Source organism: Rutidosis leptorrhynchoides, chromosome 5, assembly GCF_046630445.1.
Source record: "Rutidosis leptorrhynchoides isolate AG116_Rl617_1_P2 chromosome 5, CSIRO_AGI_Rlap_v1, whole genome shotgun sequence".
NCBI classification, from domain to species: Eukaryota; Viridiplantae; Streptophyta; class Magnoliopsida; order Asterales; family Asteraceae; genus Rutidosis; species Rutidosis leptorrhynchoides.
In genome coordinates, this window is record NC_092337.1 from 89027277 (window position 1) to 89052670 (window position 25394).

Genomic DNA, 25394 nt, shown 5'->3' on the forward strand with positions numbered 1-25394 from the left:
ACAAAAAGGTAGTTTTCCGGTATAGCCTTTCTTGTCGTTGGAGGCGAAAGGCTTCTTGGCGGGGTTGTTGTTATTGTTGTGGTTGCTTGATTGAGAGGCTTCCCATGTTCTTTTATTGCCGCTCGATTGGTTCTCGATCATGGGTGCCGGTGCTTCCATTTCAGTTACCGTTTCTAAAGTTTGGTGGGCCTTTGCTAAAGCTTCTTGTAGGTTAGTGGGTTGGGATGCCATTACCCCGTGTTGAATGCCCTTAGGGAGGCCATCCATGTAAAGTTTGACTCTTAGTGATTCGGGAGCCATGAGATTCGGACACATTGAGACTAGTTCGGTAAACCGTTGATTATAAGCTCTGAGGTCATTCCCGACCGTTTTCAAATTCCTTAGCCCTTGCTCGAGCCTTCGAGTCTCGTCGCGCGGGAAGTATTCGGTGATCATTCTTTCTCTTAATTCGGCCCAAGAGAGTGTAAGGGCTTCATCGATACCCACTGATTGTACGTACTTGTTCCACCACGAGAGAGCAATGCCGGTGAAAGTGAGGGTGGAAAACTTGACCTTATCTTGGTCTCGACAGCCGCTTGTGTTAAAAACGGTCTCTATTTGTTCAAACCATCGGGTGAGAGTAACCGGTCCTCCGGTTCCATCGAAAGTGGGAGGGTTGTACTTCATGAAGTTCTTGTAGGAGCAACCTTCGCTTGAATTACCGGCTCCATGATTGTTGTTGTTAGAAAAGTGATCGGCCACGGCCGTACCCACGGCGGTGGTTATCATTCGTTGAAGAGCTTGTTCAAGAGTTTCGAGAGGAGTGTTGTGTTGACCTTGGTGAGCCATTGTTCCTTCATGACACAAGAATATCGTTGGTTAGTATTTTCAACAATACTAACCACAGTATGGAATAAGGATAGAGAGAAAATTTTCCTTGACTCGCCTTAAATTCTTTACGTCATAATGTCGGAACGTCCATGTGAATCACCGTAATATAATCCCGGAAATTATATTACCCTGATTCTCATGTGCATTTAACATTACTTCATAAAGTCAAGGTGGCGCATCAACAAAATTTATCAACGTAAGATCAAGATCGAATACGAGTTAGATATGATAGAAGAGTTCGAGTATAAATGCACAATTTGTCAAATAATTCCTACTTCAGTCTATATGCCGGTTGTAGTCTAGATTCACCTATGTACCCTATGACTCGGGGTGGACACAAATGAACTCTAAATCCCTACAACCAAGGCTCTGATACCAACTGTAGCGACCCCGACAAATCGTCAAGTGACGGCGTCGGCTACGTGGGTCCCATTACCTGATTATAAGTCTTTAAGATAACGTTTGACCAAAATATGTCGCCTTCATTTCAAAATAAAGATTGTTTCAAAGTTTACTAGAATTGTTCAACCAAAAGTTAAGTTACAACGTTATAAGTACGATTGAAATCTAGGCGACACGGTTTAAAGTAAAGTCAAAAGACGCTCCATGAAATGCATGTATACTCGACATCGGATGCAAGTATCAAATAGTAAGCGGAAGCATGTTTCACATATCGTGCATGACCTGAGAAAAACATAGAAATCTGTCAACGAAAACGTTGGTGAAATCATAGGTTTAAGTAAGTAAGTACAAGTGAACCACAAGATTTGCATCAATGAAATAATAGTAATACATTCCAAAAGTTTGTTTCACGAGCACCCAATTATCAAAGCTTAACATTCCTTCCATTGTATACCCCATCACTTAGTGCTAGAACAAACACTGATTCTCGAAAATATATTTCATCCGTAGACGGTAGCGAACCGTCAAAGATGAGGGTTGTCAACCCATATGGCCATATAACATAAGTTCTCGCTTACACCCGGCAAGTGTAACTAATGATAATCGAATTGAGGATTTTTGTTCTAAACTCGTATGTAGAATGTTTGTTTTCCCGTTCTTGTGTTCACTTAGTTCAAAAGAATCGTTTATGTTTTCTCATCCCAAATATAAGTTTAAAAAGAGTAAAAGTGGGACTATGATCTCACCTCGAGTGCACGAGTATAAAAGTACTTCAACAAGTAAACGTGTGCATGAAAGTTGCTTAGCCTTGACCTAAACAAGTAAGTTATATCAATTAACCGGTTACGACACAAGGTCGGGTGAAATGTGTTCAATTAGTCCTATGGCTCGTTACGACTCGAATAGTATAGCATGTGAATCACGTTGTCAAGTTTCATGCAAGAATCAAGTATAAAAGCATGTTAGAACGATTGTAATAAAGTTTGAGTTGACATTTCAAAACCTTACCATTAGAAAGGAAATCTTATTACGTTTCCAACGATATTTGATTCATCGAAAACGGAGTTACGGTCAAAAAGTTATGGCCAAAACAAGTTTGCTGAAGTTCGGATGAAACAGGCAATTGTCACGGCGCGACAAATTGCTCCGCGGCGCGACAAATGCCTATGTTGAAGGTCAGAAAGCTTGAAAAACATGTTCTAAAATCACCCTTTGGGCCACGGCGTGACAAATTGCTCCGCGGCGCGACAATGGCCGTGGCCTGGTCCCTGGCCTGTTTCACTTGTTCAAGGCTTGGTAAAATTTCAAACAAACGCAAAACTCAAACCGTAAACAATTAGGAAGCATATCTTATACCGTTGGAAAGCTCTTTTGACAAGGAACACAACTAAACATGTTTCATCAAACAAAAACAACATTTTCCACAACCGATTTCTCGTCAAGTGATCGTTTAAAAGTCCATTTTCAAAGTTTCAAGTTCATCAATTGCATTTTAAGTTTCGGGAATCCAATTTACACATACGATATGCCGTTTCGAAGGTAATTAAGCATACATTACAACTAATCACTAACAATTAACATTCCATGGCATTCAAGCATCAAAAGTTCATGTCAAGAACTATCAAACCCTAGTCAAACATCACAAAATCAATATTCATGTTTTTGAAGTTTTCTTAATCAACCTACGCATCAAAACGAAGCTAGTGATACTAGTAACACAATTAAAACATGCACTTTAACAATCTAACAACATTAACTCATCCAAAATCAAGGATTAAGCAAACCCATTTCAAGTTCATGCTAGTTACTCCAAAAACAACAAATCGAGCAAACCAAACATATATTCATGTTAGACTTGAGCCATAGACACTAACTAACACCATTTCAAATCAAAAACACGAATTTAGAGAAATCTAGAGTTTTAGAAATGTTACCCAAACGAGATGAAGTTGGTATCAAATTGTAGAGGATGAAGAGAGGATTCCAAATATGTAATTTGTTTTGTTGTAAGCCTCCTAAATCGAATTTAGATGATGAATGATTGAATTGGGTGTTGTGTGTGTGTGTTCTTGCTAGAGAGAAAGAGAGATGAGGGAGATGGATGGAAATGGATGGAGGAGGTGAAGTGGTTGACTAGTTGACCTAGTCACCACTTTGCCCACTTGTCAACTTAAGTCCCTCATGTTTGTAGTCGGGTGCGGGAATTAACCAAACGAATATTTTTAAAACGCTCGAGTAAACGGGTGATGTCAAAATTAAATAGCGGGAATATAATGAACGTTACTCACGGAAACTATTAATTTAAATACGAAAGATTATGTTTTAAAAAAAAGACGGTGTTAAAATTAAATTTAACGGAAAAACGCGGGATGTTACACTCGGGTAGACCCTCGATATACCGCTCTATCCTGCGGGCTTTAGTTGGGAACATTTCGGGACATAAGGTAGAAAGCTCCAAAAAACGATTGGTATAGCTTTCGATATCGGTTCCTTTAACTCTGAGTTCCCAGTACTTAGCCTCGAGCTTTTGGACTTGACTTCTTGGGCAAAACTTAGTGATCATCATGCCTTTGAGTTCATCCCATGGGGTAGTATTAGCATTATCTATTCCCACAGATTTGGCATGAGCAGTCCACCATGTCATAGCATTGCCAGTGAGTGAACTTGTGGAAAACTTCACTCGATCATTATCTCCGCAGTTACAGATACGGAAGATTGATTCTAGCTTTTCAAACCATCGGACCAGTTCTACGGCTTCTTCTTTTCCACTAAAAGTGGGTGGGTTACAGTTCTTAAAATCTTTATAGGAGCAAGTTTTAGAAGGAACATTATGATTGTTGTTGTTATTGTTATTGCCTTGGGCGGCCACTAGCAGCAATTGAAATTGCGCAGTAGAAAGAGTGACATTTGGTATAAGATTGTTGTTGTTGTTGTTGTTGTTGTTGTTACCACGAGTTGAGTGAGCCATTGATCTTCAATACATAAATACATTATTAGTTGAAGAATCAAGATGTTATAAGTTTACAATCATGATTTATAACGTTTGCACAACACACATAGGTGAATAAGACAATATGCTTAAATAAACACTTAACATTATTGGAAACGAGGCATTATATAAACCTTTATTACACGAGTTTGGAATGGAAAAAGTTTAGGCATAAGCCTTTACATAGATGGGTAAATGGAAAATAGGAAAACAAAAGGTAGGTTTTAGTTCTTCTTTTTCTCGTTCTCAGCTTCCTTCATAAATTTCTCTATCTTTTCATTTTTCTCCTTTTATTTCTCGTGGAGGTATTCAAAATTATCGTAGAGGTTAGTGATGCGGCTGTTGACAAAGTTGTTGTTGAAATCCTTGATAGCCAGTTGATGATTGATTCGGTTTTTCTCTATTTTCATCTTAGACTCAACTAGTTCTTGGAGGTAGGCAAGAGATTGCTTTCCCCAACGGGTATTCCGTTCTTCCTCAGTCTTCACTTTCATTACTGTCTCCATTACTTTGTCCATGTTATTTTTCACAAGTTTTTCTAGTTTTTCAGTTTGAGAGTCGAAGGACTCTTTGATGATTTCTTTCAAGATTGTGTTTTCTTTTTCTAGGTTGTTTAGACGCATTTCTATCCGAGCAACTTGGCGCCTACTATACTCTTTATTCTTATCACAACTTCGCTGAAGGTTGAGGATATCAGACTTCACCCTTACGTGTTCCATGTTATTACAAAATAATGGATCGGCTTCTCTAGTGGCGGCGGGTTCGGGTTGTTTTCTCTTTCGAGATGAGTTTTCAGATGATTCTTTAATAGGCTCTTCTTCAGGCTCATAACCTGAGAAGTCACTATCGTAGTTAGGGAGGTCTTGAAGAGCATTCCGTTTGGGAGTATTCATCGGTTGATGAGATTCAGCAGTATTGGCATGATGTTTTCCTTTGCTTTCATTTCTCGGGATTGGATAATATTCGGGAGATCCACGCGAGTTGTAACGAGTGTTCGGGCTATAGTTCATTGGTGGTGAAGGAGGACTATAAAGTGGGCTTCGAACTGATTTTTCGGTAGAAGATCCTTCAGTATCTTTCTCAGCTGGTTTGAAAAGAGTCATTTTGTTTATTTGATGATAGCTTGACATCCTAACATTAAGATAGAGATTTTGATTAGATTTTTAAGCTAGGATTGTAAAGAATGAGAGGTAGGGTTGAACTCTTTGCTTTAACATTCTAAGATAATCCTAAGTGATTTAAAGTCTAAGGCAGGAAATGTTATAGTTTCCTAGATCGCTAAGGTACCCTAGCTAACAAGTAAGGCACACATAAAATGCAATCCTGGTTCTCTATAACAGCCTGGTTATGCTCTGATACCAATCTATCACACTCCCAGTTAGGGCCTGGGCGAAATGTGATTCAATATCATAATACATACCAACATATTATAAAATGAGAACAAATACTATATGAATAAAACCAAATTTGCAGCGGAAGGATTAATAATGTCGTTACAAGAATTATAAATTGTTCAAATGCAGAAAAGTAAATATGCGATAAGTCTTGATCCTAGCCAAGTAAGTCATCACATAAGCAGTAGATATAGAGGTCCTGATCATTCAGTACCTGAGACAAACATGCTAAAAGTGTCAACCAAAAAGGTTGAGTGAAATTCATAGGTTTAACAAATATGATTGACCGTTTGTTCTTAGACCACAAGATTTATTATAAAAGTAGATCACGCAGATCCAAAAGTAGTACTGATTCGTGATATTTTAGACTAAACGTTTGTTTTGTTGCCCCGATGATAAGTTGACAGTACCTTATCACCATGTTTAAATCATTATTAAGTAATACAAAGACATCGCGGTCAAATGTATCGGGGACGTTACTCCCGATAGGCCTACCCCCAATAATTAAGAATGCCTTATCCTGAAAGCAATTAAAAAATATCACTGTGGGGTCTTAGTAGCATAAGCTAGTCATAGTACAGTTTAGGTTCGTACTTGTGTCTAAGTTGTTTAAAGTATAAAAGCAGCATGTGTCTCACCCCAGTAAGTATAAAAAGTGTTATAGCAATAAGAGTGGGGCTATGAAAGTCACCTTAGTAATTCGGTGAGTGAAAGTATTCCTTAAATAGAAAGTATGGATGATCGAAGCACATAGAAGTCAAACTAAGAATAAGTTGAGAATAGTTTAGATGTTTTGCTCGTATTATGATAAGTGTAAGTATTTTCTTTTATAGTAAGTTTAAAGAAGGTTTATCGTTTTGGAAAGGCTTTTCATACTAGACAAGCTTCCAATCTAACACTTTCAATTTAAAATGGCCTTTTCAGGTCATAGGTTTCTGAGCCACAGGATCCTTTAACTCGGTAATCCAAACTCTCCGCCTAGACTTTCGAGCGTCCATCCACTCGAGAAAGATCAAGATCTATACCCATCTAATATACCGTTCCAATACGTTTTTAGGTGCGCATAGGAATACAACACTTTAAATACTTTATACAATAAGTATTTACTTAAGTTCGATTGTATTATCGTTATTAAGATTGTTTGGTTTTTAAATCCTAATAATAAGTAGGATATATTTAAGTAGGTAAACAAGTGTTATACATAGAAATTGTGTTTTATGAATGGGTATGTATTAATATCAAGTTAATATGTGTATATATATATATATATATATATATATATATATATATATATATATATATATATATATATATATATATATATATATATATATATATATCTTATATGTTAAAATATGTATAGTTTAATTTTAAGTTTTATGTCAATATAAGTACCAATAATTATCTAAAAATGCTAACAAGTGTTTTATTGATTTCATAACAGTAAGTGACATGTATAAAACATTATAAAAATTTTCTATACATAAATATTAAGTTTTATGTATTAAATATTAAATTTTTTTTATAGCTAAAATACAAATAAATAGATAAACAAGTTTAACAACACATTTTATATTTTTCTTAGGTTCTACTGACCAAAATAAACTTAGGAAAAATTTATAAATTTTTGTTATGGTGCAAAAGTATTTATTTCTAATTTCTTTTTCGGTTCAAGATAAATCAAAGTTTATAAAGTAATAATTATTATATCAACTCAATTAATTCATCTAAAATTTTCGTATGCCTAATATAGCGTATTAAGCTTAGAAAAATTATTTGTACATTTATATTAATAGTTTAACTATTTAATTCAACTTTTGTATTGTTTTTAGTTTAAATTCGGAATTAAATAGAAATATATAATTATTAATTCTAAAAATAATTTTTATAACTTTCTTATTAGTTCCTAAGTAATTTCAATTTATTATTGTAGTTATAAACATGTTATATCATTAAATTCTATTTTTCTTTTTAAAACAGATTTTCCGGTACTGTAGCAAAACTAGAAGAAAATACAAATTAATTATTTAAAATGACAAATAAATCAAACATAAATTTTTATAATTACTTTTATGACCTAAGTAACAAGCAAAAATTATAAAACATAATATATAAAATTTTTTACTATTTATTTCTTCATTATCTATATATACCGAATATAAAAAAAATCAGTTTTTGATTTTTAATAAATATAAATTCGAATGTATAATTCATAAAAATAATTTTTATAGTCATTAGGATACTTAATACTAATTATCATGTATTTACATTATTTATTATAATTAATTTCGTATTTATTTGGTATTTAACATAAAACTAGCACAAAAATATGATAAAAACTAAATAAAAACTATAAAAATAATATAGAGAACTTACAAAAATAATTTTTGCAGAGGTTTGAGAGAGAATTCTTCAAGTTTTTGGTGTACAAAATTTGTGAACTAGGCTATGGTATTTATAGTTACAATTTTTGGTAAAGAGAAAATAAAAAAATACAAAAGTTTATATAAAAAAATAACTAGTGTCTTGTAAAAAAATTAAAAGTATTTATGGCCAGTCATGCCACCATTTCAAAATATAAATAAATAAAAGTAAAGTTAAAAGTAGGAATAAAATAAATAAAAGTGGATCTAGATCTAGTTTATATATAAAAAAAATACTACTTTAAATATATATATATATATATATATATATATATATATATTTCATAGTTCTAAAAATGTTAACTAACTAAATTTCTATTTTTATTTAATTATTAAATAAGAATTTTGATAAATATAAATATATATTCGGTATTTATAAAATTATAATTACTAAATGTGGTTTTTATTTAATTAAATTATTACTTTATAATTTTATTAGTTTTATATATGTTACTACATTTATATATACTTGTATTTATTAATTGTATAATATATTAACTAAATACAAAATTAATATAAGTATTTTATATGTAATCATGTTATGACATAAATTTTTTTTTTATAAAAATTCTTACGCGTACGTTGTTGAATAAAATTTATTATTCGTTTAACGTTCGTTAATTTCGTATGTATATAACGACCTTTTATTAGTACTTAGAGTTTATTCATTATACTTAAATCTTTTGTTCGGGCATTATATAGATGGAAAAATGAGGGTCGTTATAACTACTATGTAGTATTGAAAGTTCGGTGGAGTCTTGGGTCTTGGATTCGGGAGCTTCATTTCACGCTACACCCACTAAGAGCGTGATGAGGACTTTTCGGGCGTATCAAGGTAAAGTTATATTGGCAAACAACAAAATTCTCGAGATTAAAGGTATAGGAGATGTTGTATTGAAGACTACTCTTGGTTCTAATTGGACTTTGAAGAACGTGGTCTTTATTCCTAAGTTAAAAAGGAAGTTAATCTCGGTTGGTCAATTAGATGAAGAAGGTAATGAGGTTACTTTCAAGAATCGCCAATGAGAGGTGATTAAGGGTAGTAATGTCGTAGCTCGTGGACATAAAAGGGGAACTCTTTATATGGTTGAGGTGTTTGAAGAAGACACGGTGATTGCTACGGTTGACGTTGGGGCTAGTTCTACTCTATGGCACCGAAGACTCGGGCATATGGGTGAGAAGGGTATGAAGGTTCTTAGTTCGAGTGGGAGAATTCCGGATTTGAAAAGGATAGAGCTTGGGTTTTGCGAACCATGCACTTATGGGAAGCAAAAGAAGGTAACTTTTGTTAAATCGGGGAATTCACCAAAGTTGAAGAAATTGGAGCTAGTTCATACGGATGTTTTTGGGCCAACGAATGTAGAATCACATGGAGGTTCTCGTTATTATGTCACCTTCATTGACGACGCCACTCGAAAGGTATGTGTTTATTTTCTTAAAGCTAAATTCGAAGTTTTTGGTACTTTTGTGAAGTGGAAAGCTATGGTTGAGAATGAGACCAATTTAAAGGTCAAGTGCTTAAGGTCGGACAATGGAGGAGAATATGGTAGTCTTGAGTTTAAAGACCATTATACAAAGTTCGGTATTAGAATGTTGAAAACGGTACCGGAAACACCACAACACAATGGGGTCGCCGAACGTATGAATCGTACGTTGAATGAAAGAGCTAGGAGTATGAGACTACATGCCGGTTTGCCTAAGATGTTTTGGGCGGATGCGGTTAATACGGCGGCTTATTTGATTAATAGGAGACCCTCAACACCATTGGGTTTTCGAATTCCCAAAGAAGAATGGCTAGGTAAAAAGGTTAGTTATGATCATCTTAGAATCTTTGGGTGTAATGTTTATGTGAAGACCAAAGATATTGATAAAGATAAACTTGAAGCTAAGTCAAAGAAGTGTACGTTCATTGGTTACGGTTCGGATGAGATGGGCTATCGTTGTTGGGATAATGAAGCTAGAAAGGTTATTCGATAGCGTGATGTTACCTTTGATGAAGATTCGGTCTATGGCAAACCGGAAACGGGGAGTCAAAAACCGGATCATGTTTCTCTTGATGATCTTGCGGGTTCTAGTGGGAGTTCAGGGAACAATGAATTGCCGATTAATGGTGATGAGTCGGATCTTGACAATGATGGGGATGGTTCGGATAGCGGTGATAATTCTGAACATAGTGCGAGTTCTAGTAATGAGGAGGCTAATGAAACCGGTCCAACCATACCGGTTGCTCCTATACTTAGAAGCTCGACTAGAGTGCCCAAACCTAATCCTTGGTATACTCCATCAACAAACTACTTGCTCTATACCGATAATGGTGAACCCGAAAGTTACTTTGAAGCAAGAAAGTCCAAATAATCCATACAATTAGAGCTTGCTATGAAAGAAGAGATGGGGTCACTTGAGAAGAACAAGACTTGGTCACTAGTGAAATTACCTCATGATAAAAAGGCGTTGCAAAACAAATGGGTGTATAGAATAAAGAATGAGGTGGATGGCAAGAAGATGTACAAAGCAAGGTTAGTGGTTAAAGGGTTTTAACAAAGGAAAGGGGTTGATTACCAAGAGATATTTTCACCGGTGGTGAAGATAACTACTATTCGTTTGGTGCTTTCGTTGGTCGCATCCGAGGACTTACATCTACAACAACTAGATGTGAAGACCGCATTCTTACACGGGGATCTTGATGAGAAGATCTACATGAGGCAACCCGATGGCTTTGAGGTAAAGGGTAAAGAGAATTGGGTTTGTATGTTAAAGAAAAGTTTGTATGGATTGAAACAAGCACCTCGGCAATGGTACTTGAGATTTGATGAGTTTATGAAGAAGGTTGGTTTTGTAAAATGTGAAGCGGACCATTGTTGTGACTTGAAGAAATTCAAGTCTTCTTACATAATCTTATTAATCCTTATATACTAAAAGTGGTAGGGGATTTCGATGTTCAGTTATACCCAATTGTCGTTTTGAGTTTGCGTTCACATTATAACCGGTCCCTCAACTTTGACTATATTTACACAACGATTCCTTAAGTTTACACTTTTTCAGGGGTATAAAGTGTAAATACATAATTTTATTAAAATAAAAGAAATTAATTCCACCTGAATTTATAACGGGCCCTACCTTCTCGCTCGGTGCGAGTTAAATTTTTCCGAGACCACCGTTTAACTCGAAAAAAATCTTGCGAAACCAACGTGACGAACTATATACGCGAAACGGACACTTCTCAAAAAAAAACGCTAAACACAACGACAGCTCGTATCTTCCCGCTCGTCGCGAGTTAAATTTTTTCGACATGAGCGTCATACTCGAAATAATTTTATGAACAAAACGATAAAAGGTACGTTTGAAATGGACACTTTTTAAAAAACGCTAAAAACAACGAGAGCCCGTATCTTTCTGCTCGCCGCGAGTTATATTTTTTCGCCAGCATTGTGACGATCGCTCCAAATCCATATGGACGAACACGTCATTCATTGATTTCATTGCGAGGTATTTGACCTCTATGTGATACATTTTGTAACATTGTATTCGTTTGAAAAGGTATTTCATAAATGAATATATAAATTCCAGGTTTTTAACATCTGATGATTTCTACGTATAGACAATCACCATTTAATGGTTTACAATAATACATCTGTTGACAATACAGTCAAAATAAGATACATGGTAATGGTTTGGTGAATGCAAGTTTCTTGTATATAGCATGTATGACTCCAAGCACATATCTTGTATCACGTATAAGCAAACAGCGGAAGACTTCTAGAATCCTGAGAATAAACATGCTTCAAGTGTCAACACAAAGGTTGGTGAGTTCATAGTTTTAATATTACACATAATCCGTATATCAATGTGGATTACAAAAGTTCAGTTGTTTTATTTAAAACGTTATCAATAGGTTTTACATAAAAGGTGGATCACAAGATTTCAGTTGTTTCATCCGAAACGTTTATCAATCGGTTCTACAAAATTGAGCACCCTGGTAACTAAACTTTAATGCTTATATTATTTGTACCCTTTGTATAATCATCTTAATAATACACGCAAACCAACGTGTACGCTTCTCAAATAGCATACGTCCGTTAAAAGGCTAGCGCTCTAGCTCGGACGGGGATATCAAGCCCTATGGATCCATATACTACTACTCGCGCCCACCAGTTCTTATAACTGGCAGTTAACAGTTACCAAAGATAAGGGATTTTCGGTTCAAACTCAGTGTAGAATTTAGTATGTACTTGTGTCCATTGTTTAAAATAAAGTGCATGTATTGTCAGCCCAAAAATATATATTGCAAAAGCATTTAAAAAGAGAGCAAATGAAACTCACGCATATATATATTGTAAATCAGTTAATAAAGGATTTGCATGTATTCTCAGCCCAAAAATGTAGAGAGTAAAAGGGATCATATGAAACTCACAGTTAAATATTGATATACAATATTGTAGGAAAGCACGTAGACGCATCGGAGATGATAAACACGAGGTTTGATTCACAAAAAAATACCCCCGAACATTACCCATAACCTCCTTGGCAATAACCCATAATTTCCTTAGCTCTAGCTTGCTCGAAAACTCATTTTGAAAATTACTTGGACAGCACTCCGTCGTAATATTTTTTGTACATTATTATTTTTGTATCGCAAAAATAATAACACTAATAATAATAAAAAAATAATAAGATTAATAATAATCTTAATAATAATAATAATAATAATAATAATAATAATAATAATAATAATAATAATAATAATAATAATAATAATAATAAATAATAAATAATATTACGGAGTATATATATATTTGTGTATGTGTGTGATTTAAATCGAGCGAAAACACTGAAATTTATAGATGTGCCCTGAAATCTGGAGTCATGCGACTCGCATGGAAATGGCCTTCTGGCCATGCGACTCGCATGAGGACCAGGGACAGCTCACATTGTTTTGGCTCCTAGCTTGTCGACATAATATAAAATAAATATAAATATATAAATAATTAATATAATTATTTATATATTATATTTTATTCTTGTGCATAGTAGACTAGATATTTTTGGTCCGTTGCGTCGGGCGTTTCTTCTTGACTCGGGTCCCGGTTCCGGATTTTCAGACGTCCTTGCGTATTATTTTATATCGTGTACTTTGCGTTCCGCAACTTGTACTCTTGTCATTTTTTAGACGTTCTTCATCAATAATTTGAACCTTTTTAATTGTATCTTGTACATTTGAGCATTTTGGACCTTTCCGTTTTCAATTCTTCGTTTTCGCCTTTTGTCTTCGCACTTATTAAATATAAACGAATATTACTTGAATATGGAACAATTACAACTAAAATCCTGTCTTTCTTGGGGGATAATGCTATGAAATATATGTTCCTTTTTAGCCTTATCAATAGCCTTAAATTATCCCTTAATTATATCACTCAAAGTGTATCTTAAACTTTCGAGTGTTTTGGTCATTTACTTCTATAAATCATCGTCTCGCTATTTGTTAAAATACATTTTTATAATAGCGTTTTACTGTAGCAAAGTTACTGTAGCAAAGTCAAATTTTACTGTAGCAATTCACTGTAGCAAATAGTGATTTTCGAAAACACTGTAGCATTTTGAGTAATGTGGCAATTTGAAAATACTGTAACAAATTAGTGTTTAACTGGTTCATCTTAAACGCTTTAGTTAACTTATCTAAATATCAATTGAATCAATAAACGAATGTTACTATCGTTTATTATATATATGTATATATCTTTTTAATATACATAAATCAGTTTTTAAATACACATTGGAAGTTATTTATAAATAAATTTTAATAATAAATATTTCAACTTATCATATACATTCAAATAGATATTTAAACCAATAAGTTTAATGTACGGTATCAAACAATTAATACATTGTTACCTTTTCATGTTATAGTATATATGTATCTATTTACATATAATTGTTCTCGAATCGTCGAAAATAACCGAAGGGTATTTAAATATATAAAAGTAGTTCAAAAATTTTGAGATTCAGTTTTACAGACTTTGCTTATCGTGTCGAAAATGTTAATCATACAAAGATTAAGTTTAAATTTGGTCAGAAATTTCCGGGTCATCACAAGCATCGTCAGACTCAAAGAAATTTTATCAACAAAACGAAACTAACTACGTTCGAACCGGACGGATTTTAAAAAATAGTAAAGACGACAACACCAACAACGACGCTTAACACATGGGCCGTTTTCCCTTCTGTAAATACATAAAGCTACGTTAAATATGAATACGCAGGCCGAAAGCCCCCGCCGCATCGCACGGGCCGGACACGGACTAGTTGATATATGTTGATGACATGTTTCTTGCAAGTTCCGACATGTCCGAAATCAATAAGTTGAAAGGTATGCTTTCAAAAGAGTTCGAGATGAAGGATCTTGGTAGTGCTAAGCAAATACTTGGAATGAGTATTGTGCGTGATCGTGCTAAAGGTGTTCTATACTTGTCTCAATCTAAGTATATTGAGAAAGTAGTAGAAAAGTTTAACGTTGATAAAGCAAAGGCTCGTACTATGCCTTTGGGTAGCGCGATAAAGTTATCGAAGAATCAATCACCTAAAACAGAAGAAGACAAAGCAGAGATGGAAAAGGTTCCGTATAGATCAGCCGTAGGAAGTATTATGTATGCCATGGTTTGTACGAGACATGATATAGCTCATGCATTGGGAGTTGTAAGCCGTTATATGTCTAATCAGGGGAAGGAGCATTGAGAAGCGGTCAAATGGTTGCTTCGTTATTTAAAAGGTACTTCTAGTATGGGATTATGTTTCACTAAGGGCAATGTTATACTTAGAGGTTATGCGGATGCAAATTGGGTGGATTTGGTGATTCGGGTAAAAGTACTACAGGATATGTGTTCATGGTTGTTAAGATGACGGTTAGTTGGATGTCTAGACTACAAAGGAGTGTTGCTTTGTCGACCACCGAGGCCGAGTATATGGCTATTGCGGAAGCTTCTAAGGAGCTTGTTTGGTTGAAGAACTTCTTGTGTGAGTTGGGTAAAAGACAAGACAATTGCGTCTTATATTGTGACAACCAAAGTGCAATCAATCTCGCAAAGAATTCGGTGTTTCATAATCGTACGAAATACATTGATTTGAGGTATCATTTTATTCGAGAACGTATTGAAGATGGTACTTTGACATTGGAGAAAGTCCTTGGTATAAAGAATCCCGCGGATATGTTTACTAAGGTGGTGTCAATGGACAAGTTGAAGTTTTGCATAGCTTCAACAGGTCTTCTCATGAACTAATGAGAAGGTGGTGACCGACTAGGGAGATAGAGAGATGATGATTCGATTCTAACAAGAAGTGTTGAAGACCTTGTATCGAAAGTCTGCTTATCTTGCGTATGTGATAGGAGTGTGCGTGTCCCAAATGGAGTTTGGCGGTAAAGGGTACTTTGGCGATCTTGGTTAGTTTGGTATGATGGGTTGACAAAATGTGAGCCATGGTTTTGACTATCTTCAAGTGGGAGATTATTGGATGTGAAGGATATCAAAACAAAAGGATTCGGACGAACAGGGGAGGCGCGCCGCGGCCTTGGAAGGCGCGACGCGGCCTACTACATGAAACAGAGCATCAGACTGGGAAACCTACTGTCCGGAGATTAGCCTTTGAGGCGCGGCGCGGGCTCAAATGGCGCGGCGCAGCTTCGTCTGACGAGAAGTTTCCAAATTTATGTTTTTCTTGTTCTCCAAGGTGTTTTTGGCCTATATAAGCATCCTAATGTAACCCTCAGTTGTATCTACGAATTATATCAATAAAATCTCTCTAGTTGGTCCGTGGATTAAAGTAATCGACATTCGATTACATATAACCACGTTAAATCTCGCGTCTTTAATTCTTTAATTATTGTTCTTTCGTTTGTTGATTGTGGAAGGGTAATTCTCTGGAATTACTCTATTGTTTGGGTCATATAATCCTTACACAACCATGTTTAAAACTTTATATAAATAAGGGTAAGAAGGTGAGTTTATCAAAAAGATTTTCTGTTGGTGATTTTAGCATGATCCAACATGTCATTTTAGTGATTGGATTACTAAGTTGAAAGTGCTCGAACTATTGAAACGCTACACGAATTTGGGGAGTGTGGAGTACACGTTCGTAAAGTGTAAAATGGTTTGTGGTTATGTTAGTGAGCTTGGAAATAATGTTAGGAATGTTAGAAATGCGAAACGCGACTTGAAAGGCTAAACGCGCTTGGAATTAAGCTTAAAAAGTTGTTGGTGTGCCGTAGCTTTAAGCCGCGGCGCGGCTTAGAGGGTGAAATGTTGGCCGAGAGTTTTGTTTATTTTGGGTGTTTGGTTCTTTGTTAAGCTACGGCGCGGGTCTTTGGGCCGCAGCGTGGCTTAACACACGGACGCTGAAAATGTGTCTTTTCAACCCAAAAGGTGCATTTGATCCCCAAACGTTTTGGGGTTGTTCCAGGGCATTCCTATACGGTTTTTTCATGTATTTGGACCATTTTAGACACAAATACATGAATTCTAACTTCCAAGTCATATATGGGTATGAATCAAAGGTTGTGACTCTTCATGAAACCTTTTGACCCATTATAAATACGTATATCTTGTATTTGAAAAAAGTTCCAGATTTTTCAACCTTTTTGCACACTTTCAACTCAGAACAATTAGAAGATACTTTATGCAATTGTTAGATTGTTTTCTTTTAGCCAAGACAACAATTTCATCTTTGTCTTATCCCAATCGAAACTTCATGCAACCCGTGGCTAAGTGGATCGAAATATTCGATTAGGAAAGTAAACACACGATTCAAAGATCAATCCGGAGTCATTACCGTTTTAGGCACGAAAGCTATACTAACACCCCAACTTATATAACATTTTCTGATATGTGATTTAGTTTTGTTATTCTTTTTGAAACACATGTAACATTAAACTTATGTTTTATTAAAAATTAAACAGAAGGCAGTTTTTTTTATTATATCTAATTTTTCTAAAAAATTCAGATACCTTGTAACAAGAGTAAAAACAAGTACTCCGTACTAACAGGTTACCCAACCCAAAAGCAAAACAAACACAATCATTTTCCACTCAAAGCAAAGTATCAAGTATCATTCTCCTTTGTCTTCTTTTTAAAATTTTTAAGATTAATAATGTATCAAATTCACATCAAACTTTCATCTTCTGATCAAACCTTACTCCATCATCATCATCTCAAACCATCACAATAGTACAACTGATATGCAATTTCTTTCACAACACATTCATGATTCTGCAGATCATTTCACATATAACCATGATGAATTTGATACTACTCATATGTTCTCATTCGAAATAACTGGATCACGACCGTCTACTTCATCTTCACCTTTACGACCTTTTTCACCATTGTTACTTATTGAAACATTATCTAGGAAAAGCTTTTCATATGGAAAACTTCCTTTAGAACCTATTAAACTTACTGTTCTCAAATTAGATGGATCTTCCTTTGGTAACTAACCACTTCCTTTTAGCCTTTTTTTAAAAAGAAAAATTGATTACAATTACAATAATTATTCCAATTTTGTGATACAGATATTAGTGTTGTGAAGAATCCTACATTGGCACAGTTGAAACAGGCCGTGGAGGATGCATTTAGTCATTTACCTAAACATGGAATTGGCAAGGTTTCTTGGTATGTCCAAAATTTATATTTTTCCTAGTTGCTGAATTATTCTGTACATTTCTATATGTGACGAAGCGTATCGCTTAAAATGTGTAAAATTGTTTTTGATCATGTGCGAAGGTCACATGTATGGGCGCAGTTCTGCTTATGTTTTGATGGTCAGAAGCTTCTTCATGACCAAGATACCGTCATTCTTCATGGAATCAAAGATGGTGATCAGGTTTATATTTCACTCATTAGATACTCAACTGGATCATTGTTATAATTGTATTGTTTGTTATCGTTATATTTAATATCTTGTTCATATGAACTTTGTTTAGAAAAATAGACAAGATCATGGCCATAGGTTAACCCATTAACCTGCTCATCTGACCCGCCCTGTTTTACCACCTACTTATTTGCATCATATGTTCAAGATCATCATGTTCTTATAAAATCATTTTTAAAGGATTGACTTTTCTTTGACTTTGGATGCAGCTTCAGTTTGTCCGGCATACATCCATTAGTTACAATCTTGTAAAGGAACGATCAGAGAAGCATGACTATGACCACGAAGAATCCCAGGTGTAAGTTTTTTATTAATTTTTATTTGCATATGCATTGCTTCATGTTAAGATGAATATGTACATTTGACTTTAAATCCACAAAAAGTTCACCTGTAAAACGTATGATATAAATAAGTTTGGGATTCTGATAGGTCATCAGGCAAACAAGAAGTGCAGAAACATGTGCAGAAAGAAGTGGATAATCAATCTGGTAACGTGCAAGAAAATCGAAAGCAGTTAAACAATGAGGAAAATGAAGAGGATAGTTGTGATGAGATTGCTGTTAACATCACATGTCAATGCAGTTGGGCGCATCTATTAAGACGCTTATTTTCGTATCGAAGAAGAAAACATTCGAATACAAGTTATGAAGAGCTTGCTAGTTTAAATTCATCTTGAAGTTTTGAAAAGGTTAGGGATTATTACAAGTATCATTAACACACTGATTAGTTATGAAGATCTTAGAATTGGACAAAATGGTGTTTGCGTATCAACCTAACCCGCCCAATCATGCACATCAAATGTACTAAAAAAGATTCATTCCAACCCGAACATGTTTTGACCCGTTACCCAACCCAATTGACAAAATCATCTCGTGACCTCTATTTCATAGTCAGTTACAAAAAAAAATCCTATTTGTTAAATTAGTTACTCATCATTATTCTGTCTGTTTTGTAGTCAACTATACAAATGGAGATTAGGAGCATGATTTTTACAAACCTATATCAAGGTATGTGACTGCTTGCTATCCTAGTAAAGTGTGATCAGGCGTGCACGCATTGGCCCGACAACCTAGCACGTTTAGTTCGAGTTCTCAAACATGGGACTGGGATTCTTAAATAATGCTTTGTTTGGTTAAAAGAACAAGATTATTAGCATTAGCAGTCTACAGAAATGTGTCAGTTAACCTGAAGGCCATTGGCATGATGAATTTACTGTTTCTTAAATTCATTTATATGTTGTTTCAAGAATTGCAAATTTATTTAATTATGATCTGTAAAATTTCCATAACATGGACTTGTTGACTTGTAAACATTTTGGTATGAGCAACAGTGAAATACTATCAGAGCATCTATACCGAACACCGGAAAACATACAAACTTAACATGCACGCGCACATGAGATTCAGGTTTAAATTTCTACAGCAATAACTTACTGTCATATTTTGATACACCGTTTCTGTCGCACACTACAGATGTGATTGTATGCTTAATGAACTCATCCTACTAATAGATGTAAAAGATATCCCTATCAATGTTCTTTATAGAACATTGTTGCAAAAATCAAATCATAAAATTACATTTCAAAAATCAATTTGTTTTTCCAGATACGGTACCCAAACTCGCCCATCGCTAATTCTCGACCTTAGAAGTTAACACCATATCATGCCCCAAACATGTCCATACTTGACTTGTAGTATACTTTTACCCTCTGGTGTCAACTAATATATGTACCTTTTTAAGGCAGTAACTGAGTAATTGCCTGTAACAATCGTAATTTATTTATTTATTTCCCAAAGAGTTTGAAGTAGGCGTACAATCCTGATCCAACAAATCCAAGAAGTTGCCCTATCACATTTAACTGTAAAAATACCTTGTCAGTAACAATGAAATCTCAATAGATCGAAATATAAAACCATTTACAATACTCACAAGATCGAATGGAAGGCCACCAAAAAATATCCAGCCTAACGTGATTGTAAAAAGATCCTACACGCAATCACCGGATACAAGAAGACATATTATTAAAATACCTCTGTAATTAGATAAGAAATCTATCATACCAAAGCCTTCTAAATACATTCAACTGGGTTCAAGATACTGAAAGATTCATCAGTTTAGTGAAACTTTGCTAGAGTGAAAAAGAGACAAAAATGGAAGATTTGAGATTTATACTAAAAAAGGTAAAATCTTTATCTGATCATAAGCCATATACATGAATTTCACTCATAAATAAAAATGGATCAAAAACAAACCTTCAGATTACCACAAATCGTCTGTGTGACTGCTGAATTGAGAGTTGTGTTCAGGAAGATAGAGTAGTTCAAGAGAAAAGCAAGCATACAAGACAGAAGCAATACAAACTGCCCATTAGAATTAATAAATAGAATTAAAATCATAAACGATATATTTAAGTGCACGTAATAACAATAGAAATATTGACTGGAGCGCAACGTTTACCAGAAATCCTGGAGCAAACAAATACGGGAAGTTCATAGTCATCTGCAAGTCGCCCCGTATAAATGTCCACAATAACAGGACAGGTCCACATAAAATTCCTGCGTATGGAATAATCATAAGATCATTACAAGAAAACGTCTTTAATTTTGGTACATAAATAATCACAATATTTGATATTTGAATCTTGTTAACTCACCATTGCACCACATCAAGCCAAAGCTATTGAGTCCACTTGTTTTTCCTGAGAAATGTGAATGACATATATATTATTTAGTCAAGACTAAAGTATATCCAGAGGTTTAAAGAATCGTCAAAGGAAGCAAAGGCAAGATTACCGATGCGGGATATAGTTGCAAGATATATTGCTGTAGTAATATTTGACAAGAAAACAATGGAATAGCCGTAGGCATCAAACGACAAGTCCCGTGATCCAGCAACGAATGCACCAAATACAATCAAGGCTACACTGAAAGTAATGAGGTTTTATTACTTGATTTAAATTTAATAAACCCAATATCCTTAAGAATAAATAATCTGAAAAGCTAATCCCTCCGTCCCAAATAATGCGATTGACCTGTCAAATTAATTACCTGCCAATTACAGACCGGGTATACTTCTGACCAACCAAGATAAACTCCACAAACATCGTAAATACCACTGTCGTCCTCCTGAGCGTGGTGTACATGGGTACATTTACTCCTCGTACAGACTCCATAGTGGCTAGCTTTCGGCAAGAAACAAAAAGGTTGAAACATGACATGCACAATTACAGATAGAAGTAATAATACTTTGAGAAAAAAGTATACGATAGCAAGTGTGCATACCATATAAAGCAAATAAGTCAAAGCAAGAGGTGAAGTCTGAACAACCGTCTGTAACGACACGAGCCCCGTTGAGTTATCAGTTTCACCAGAACTAAAAGATATTACTTTACAACGGCGTAAAATGTAAAGAAAAGAACACGAGCATATTATCTGTAGAAAATGGAAGATAAAAATTATTCAATACAATCATCTGACAGGACAATCGCATTTCAATCGATTAAACTATGAATCATAGCATTATTCTTTCACTTCGGGTAAAAATTGAAAAATTATGTGAAGGAACTTGAAGTTGAAACAAATAAAAGTAGGTGCTTTCGTACCTGACATAAAGTGATGACATTTGCAGATGGAAAATTGTAAGATGAGAGGGCTGCTTTGTTGAACAATACGAGCATCACTATAAACACCAAAAATTAAGACTAACATGTCAATTTTGTACAAGACCAGGAGAAGCTTTTATGCATAAATGATAGATTACCCTCTAATATAGAATTTTAAGTTCAAACTATACAGATTGTTAACAATTAGAACAAAATCATTTACTAATGATCTTGCACACCTATGCCTCATATATGATATAGCTCCTGCCTATAATCGTTATCGTTATAAAAATTAAATCAATTACCTTTTTAAAGCAATATTCAATGGGGAGCCTAACCCTAACTATAGCATCTAAAACAAGAGTCTTGCTACTTCATAGCTAATTACTATCACTTTCTATGTTAAAGTCAAATAAAATGTTTATAATGTTAATTTCAGATGAAACCTCAATTAAACCAAAAATCGAAAATTTATCTTAATTCTACAAAACCCTAAAATCAAATTACTGAAAATTTCATCAGCACATAACACAATTGTGGTCAATTCTTATCCTGGATCATTTTTTATGGATAGTAAATGTATAGATATATACAAAAACTATACATACAGAGATGAGTATATAGATATATAGATGGATACCAGCGCAAGACATGTAGGAAAGGGCGGCGTAAGCACCACGTGACGTCATGGTGGATCCTTTAAAAAGTCTTTGATCGCCTTTTAGCTGAGGATCCGACACCGGTAAACTAATTCGGTCGTTTGATGACATCATCAATCAATTGGCGATGAAATTGAATAGTTGAATTATGTATCGATCTACCTAATCTGAGAAATCAATGAGGATTAGTAGACCATTGAATTGAAGATGTGCTATTTGCCACTTGCGTGCGTTTTCTACCTTTGCTGGAATAATTTTTCAGTTTCTAATTTTTTTTTTTTTTTTACCTTTTTCTTCATTTAATTTAATTTAATTATGTAACCGAATATACAAGTCATGTTTTGTTTTTGGTGAAATCAATGGAACGTTGAAACTGAAGCCGAGTTAACCCGGTTTTTAGTTTTGAGTTGGTATCTTTGATGACGTGTACTTTTGAACCAACGTTTTAAGAGTTGACCGGTTCAATCAATCGAACCGGGAACTGGATTAGTGACCGGTTAGGTGCAAGTGGAGTCAATTACGTATGAGTTATGGATTGGTAAAAATTGTCGGGTTGTACAGTTTATAACAAAATTGCATCAAAACTTGAACACAACTTCATGTGACAATTAGCGAGAAAAATTTGCTATATGTAGGTATTCTTTAAGTGATCAATGAGTGTTTTGTAGCTATATGTAGGTATTATTAACATTTGTTTTGTAGAAGATTGTTTTTTATTTTCTCATGCAAATACATATTCTGTTCGAGTGATCTTTGAGGCCTTGAACGAGTTTAAGCTATGTTTGGGGTTGGCGCAACGTATGGAAAAAAGTACGTCATTTAACGCTAATGTTTCTCAGATTATGAAAGGCGTTATCCTTGTTATCCTCCAGTTGACGAAGGTAAGCTCATAGTGAAATATTTAGGGGTGTCGTTGGTCTCGTCTAGTCTTTTACATCGTGATTGTAAGTTTCTTGTTGATCGTGTGAGATGTAAAATTCAAGACTGAATTAACATATTCTTATCGTTTGCGGTAGAGTTGTTTACTTCAAATGTCACGTCTATAATTATATTGACAATCTGTTTTTCTACTTACTCGAGCTTTTATCATGGAAATTGAGGTGCGTGGTTTACTTTGGAGTCGAGTGGAGTTTAAACATGGGAAGGCTAAGGTGAAGTGGTTTATGGTCTGTTTTCTTAAAAAGTGTAGTTAAGGTATTAAACGATCACATGATTAGACTACGGCCTTTATGACCACTCATACATGACATTTGCTTACTTGTAAACAATCCTTGTGGGTTCGTTGGGTTCATGTGTACCGTCTCAGGCGTACGAATTTTTGGAAGGCTTCGAATGTTGCAGGTTCTAGTGTTGGGTGGCGTACGTTGTTGGCCATCCGGGATATTATTTGTTAAAGTTTTATGATGTTGTCTATCAGAGATTTATTTACAAGTGTGGAAATGGTGCTTATGTTTCAGTGTGACATGACTACTGGTGTGTCTTGGGTCCCTTCGATTACTCGATAACATTATTTCGAACCGAGTTATTCATGGTGTGGGTTTTAATCATTATACTATTGTGGGTGATATTGTTAGTGAAAGCATGTGGAATTGGCCTAGTAATTGGCGTGGGCTTCATTTTGCACCCAGTGAATTATTTTTCTAAAAAATCTCAATATTTTGCCCCCAAAGCTTCCATATTTTGCCCATACTTGTATTAACCCGCATTTTTTCGTTAATTTATTTTAACACCCGTCTTTTTATTTTAGATAATACCTTTCGATATCTAAATTCGTATCTTCCGTTATTTTAACGTTTTAAAATTTCCGTTATTTAATTATAATATCTCCCGTTTACTCTCGCGTATTTAAAATAATTCGTTTGGTTAATTCACGCACCCGCTTTTAAAACTCGAGGGACTAACTTTGCCAATTGATCAAAGATGTAACTAGTGGTTAACTAGTCAATCACCTCCCCACCACTCATTCACTTTTCACCTACCATTTCCATTTGATACTTCCATTTTTGCTCTCAAACCTCAAGTTAATTCAATCATCATCTAAATTCAAACTATGAGGCTAACAACAAAACAATTTGCATATTTGGAATCCTCTCTTCATCCTCTACGTTTTGATACTAATTTCACTACTTGGGGTAAGGTTTCTAAAAACTCTAGATTTCTCTAATTTCGATATATGGACTTGAAATGGTGTTAGTTAGTGTCTATGGCTCACTAGGTTGTTGTGTATGTAAATGGTTTACTCGATTTGTTTGTTTTGAATGACTAGCATGAACACTTGAAAAGGGTTTGTTAAATTCTTGATTTTGGTTGATTAAATGTTGTTAGATGTTAAAGTTCATGTATTAAATGTGTTACTAGCATCATTAGCTTCAATTTGATGTGTAGGTTGACTTGGAAAACTTCACTAACATAATTATTGACTTTGTGATTTTTGGTTAGGGTTTGATAGACTTAAATATGAACTTTTGATGCATTGAATGCTATGAAATGTTGTTGGTAAGTGTTTAGTTGCAATGTATGTTTAATTACCTTCGAAACGGCATATCGTATGTGTAAATTGGATTCCCAAATCATCTTATGCGTTTATGGACTTGAAGCATTGAATGATGAACTTTCAATGATCATTCAATGTGGATTTGATTATTGTAAATGTTAGATTTGATTGATGATATGTATCTAGTTGCATTCCTCGTTGAAATACCTTTCCAACGATGTAAAGTATGCGTTTTGAGTGTTTTCGGTTCATAAGTTGTGATTGAAAGAGTTTTGGTTCGTGCACTTGATTTTTCAGCAAACATCATCTTTTGTGTACTAATGCGCGGTGCGCACTTATATGCGCGGCGCGCACTGAGCCTGGAAAAAGGGCTGTCCGAAATTTACAATTTTCATTTAACTCTAACTACGCTTCGCACCTCCGATTGACATAAAACTTGTTCTAACTTGCTCATATATGATTATGAAACTTAGAAAAATTGTCCGAGACCTGACCTGAACACGTTGACTTTTTCGTTGACTTTGACTTTGACCAAAGTTGACTTTTATTCAAACTTAACCAATACTTTGTTTAATCGTTATAACCTTCTTTTATACTTATATCTTGCATGAAACTTGACAACGTGACTCACATGCTATATAATCGAG

The 25394-nt window shown here is 34.7% G+C and overlaps 2 protein-coding genes across 2 annotated transcripts in view; one reads left to right on the top strand and one right to left on the bottom strand.

Moving 5' to 3' along the window:
- LOC139848825 (uncharacterized) overlaps positions 1-19159 on the top strand; it is a 32015-nt gene extending 12856 nt beyond the window's left edge. The window contains exons 2-7 of the mRNA XM_071838515.1: positions 17339-17551; positions 17635-17734; positions 17846-17945; positions 18203-18291; positions 18423-18681; positions 18949-19159. Coding sequence (XP_071694616.1) covers positions 17339-17551; positions 17635-17734; positions 17846-17945; positions 18203-18291; positions 18423-18669 — 749 coding nt within the window. The 3' untranslated portion in view covers positions 18670-18681; positions 18949-19159. The remainder of the gene's footprint in view (positions 1-17338; positions 17552-17634; positions 17735-17845; positions 17946-18202; positions 18292-18422; positions 18682-18948) is intronic.
- A 164-nt stretch (positions 19160-19323) lies between these two features.
- LOC139847560 (UDP-N-acetylglucosamine transporter UGNT1-like) lies at positions 19324-22505 on the bottom strand. Its single transcript, XM_071837247.1, has 10 exons — positions 22235-22505; positions 21595-21671; positions 21275-21424; positions 21041-21174; positions 20786-20916; positions 20647-20691; positions 20451-20548; positions 20246-20353; positions 19923-19979; positions 19324-19851 (listed from the first exon to the last, which is right to left on the bottom strand). Exons 1-10 carry the CDS (start codon positions 22365-22367, stop codon positions 19777-19779), a joined length of 1008 nt encoding a protein of 335 aa, XP_071693348.1. The 5' UTR covers positions 22368-22505; the 3' UTR covers positions 19324-19776.
- Between the last annotated feature and the right edge of the window lie 2889 nt (positions 22506-25394).

What these genes read in the sequence shown, in the direction of transcription:
- LOC139847560 (XM_071837247.1), bottom strand. Translation starts at nt 22,367, where the DNA reads ATGATGTCATCAAACGACCGAATTAGTTTACCGGTGTCGGATCCTCAG. An exon ending in TTCCTACATGTCTTGCGCTG is followed by an intron (nt 21,672 to 22,234) that starts GTATCCATCTAT and finishes TGGTGTTTATAG; the next exon opens with TGATGCTCGTATTGTTCAAC. An exon ending in TGTTTGCTCCAGGATTTCTG is followed by an intron (nt 20,354 to 20,450) that starts GTAAACGTTGCG and finishes TCTAATGGGCAG; the next exon opens with TTTGTATTGCTTCTGTCTTG.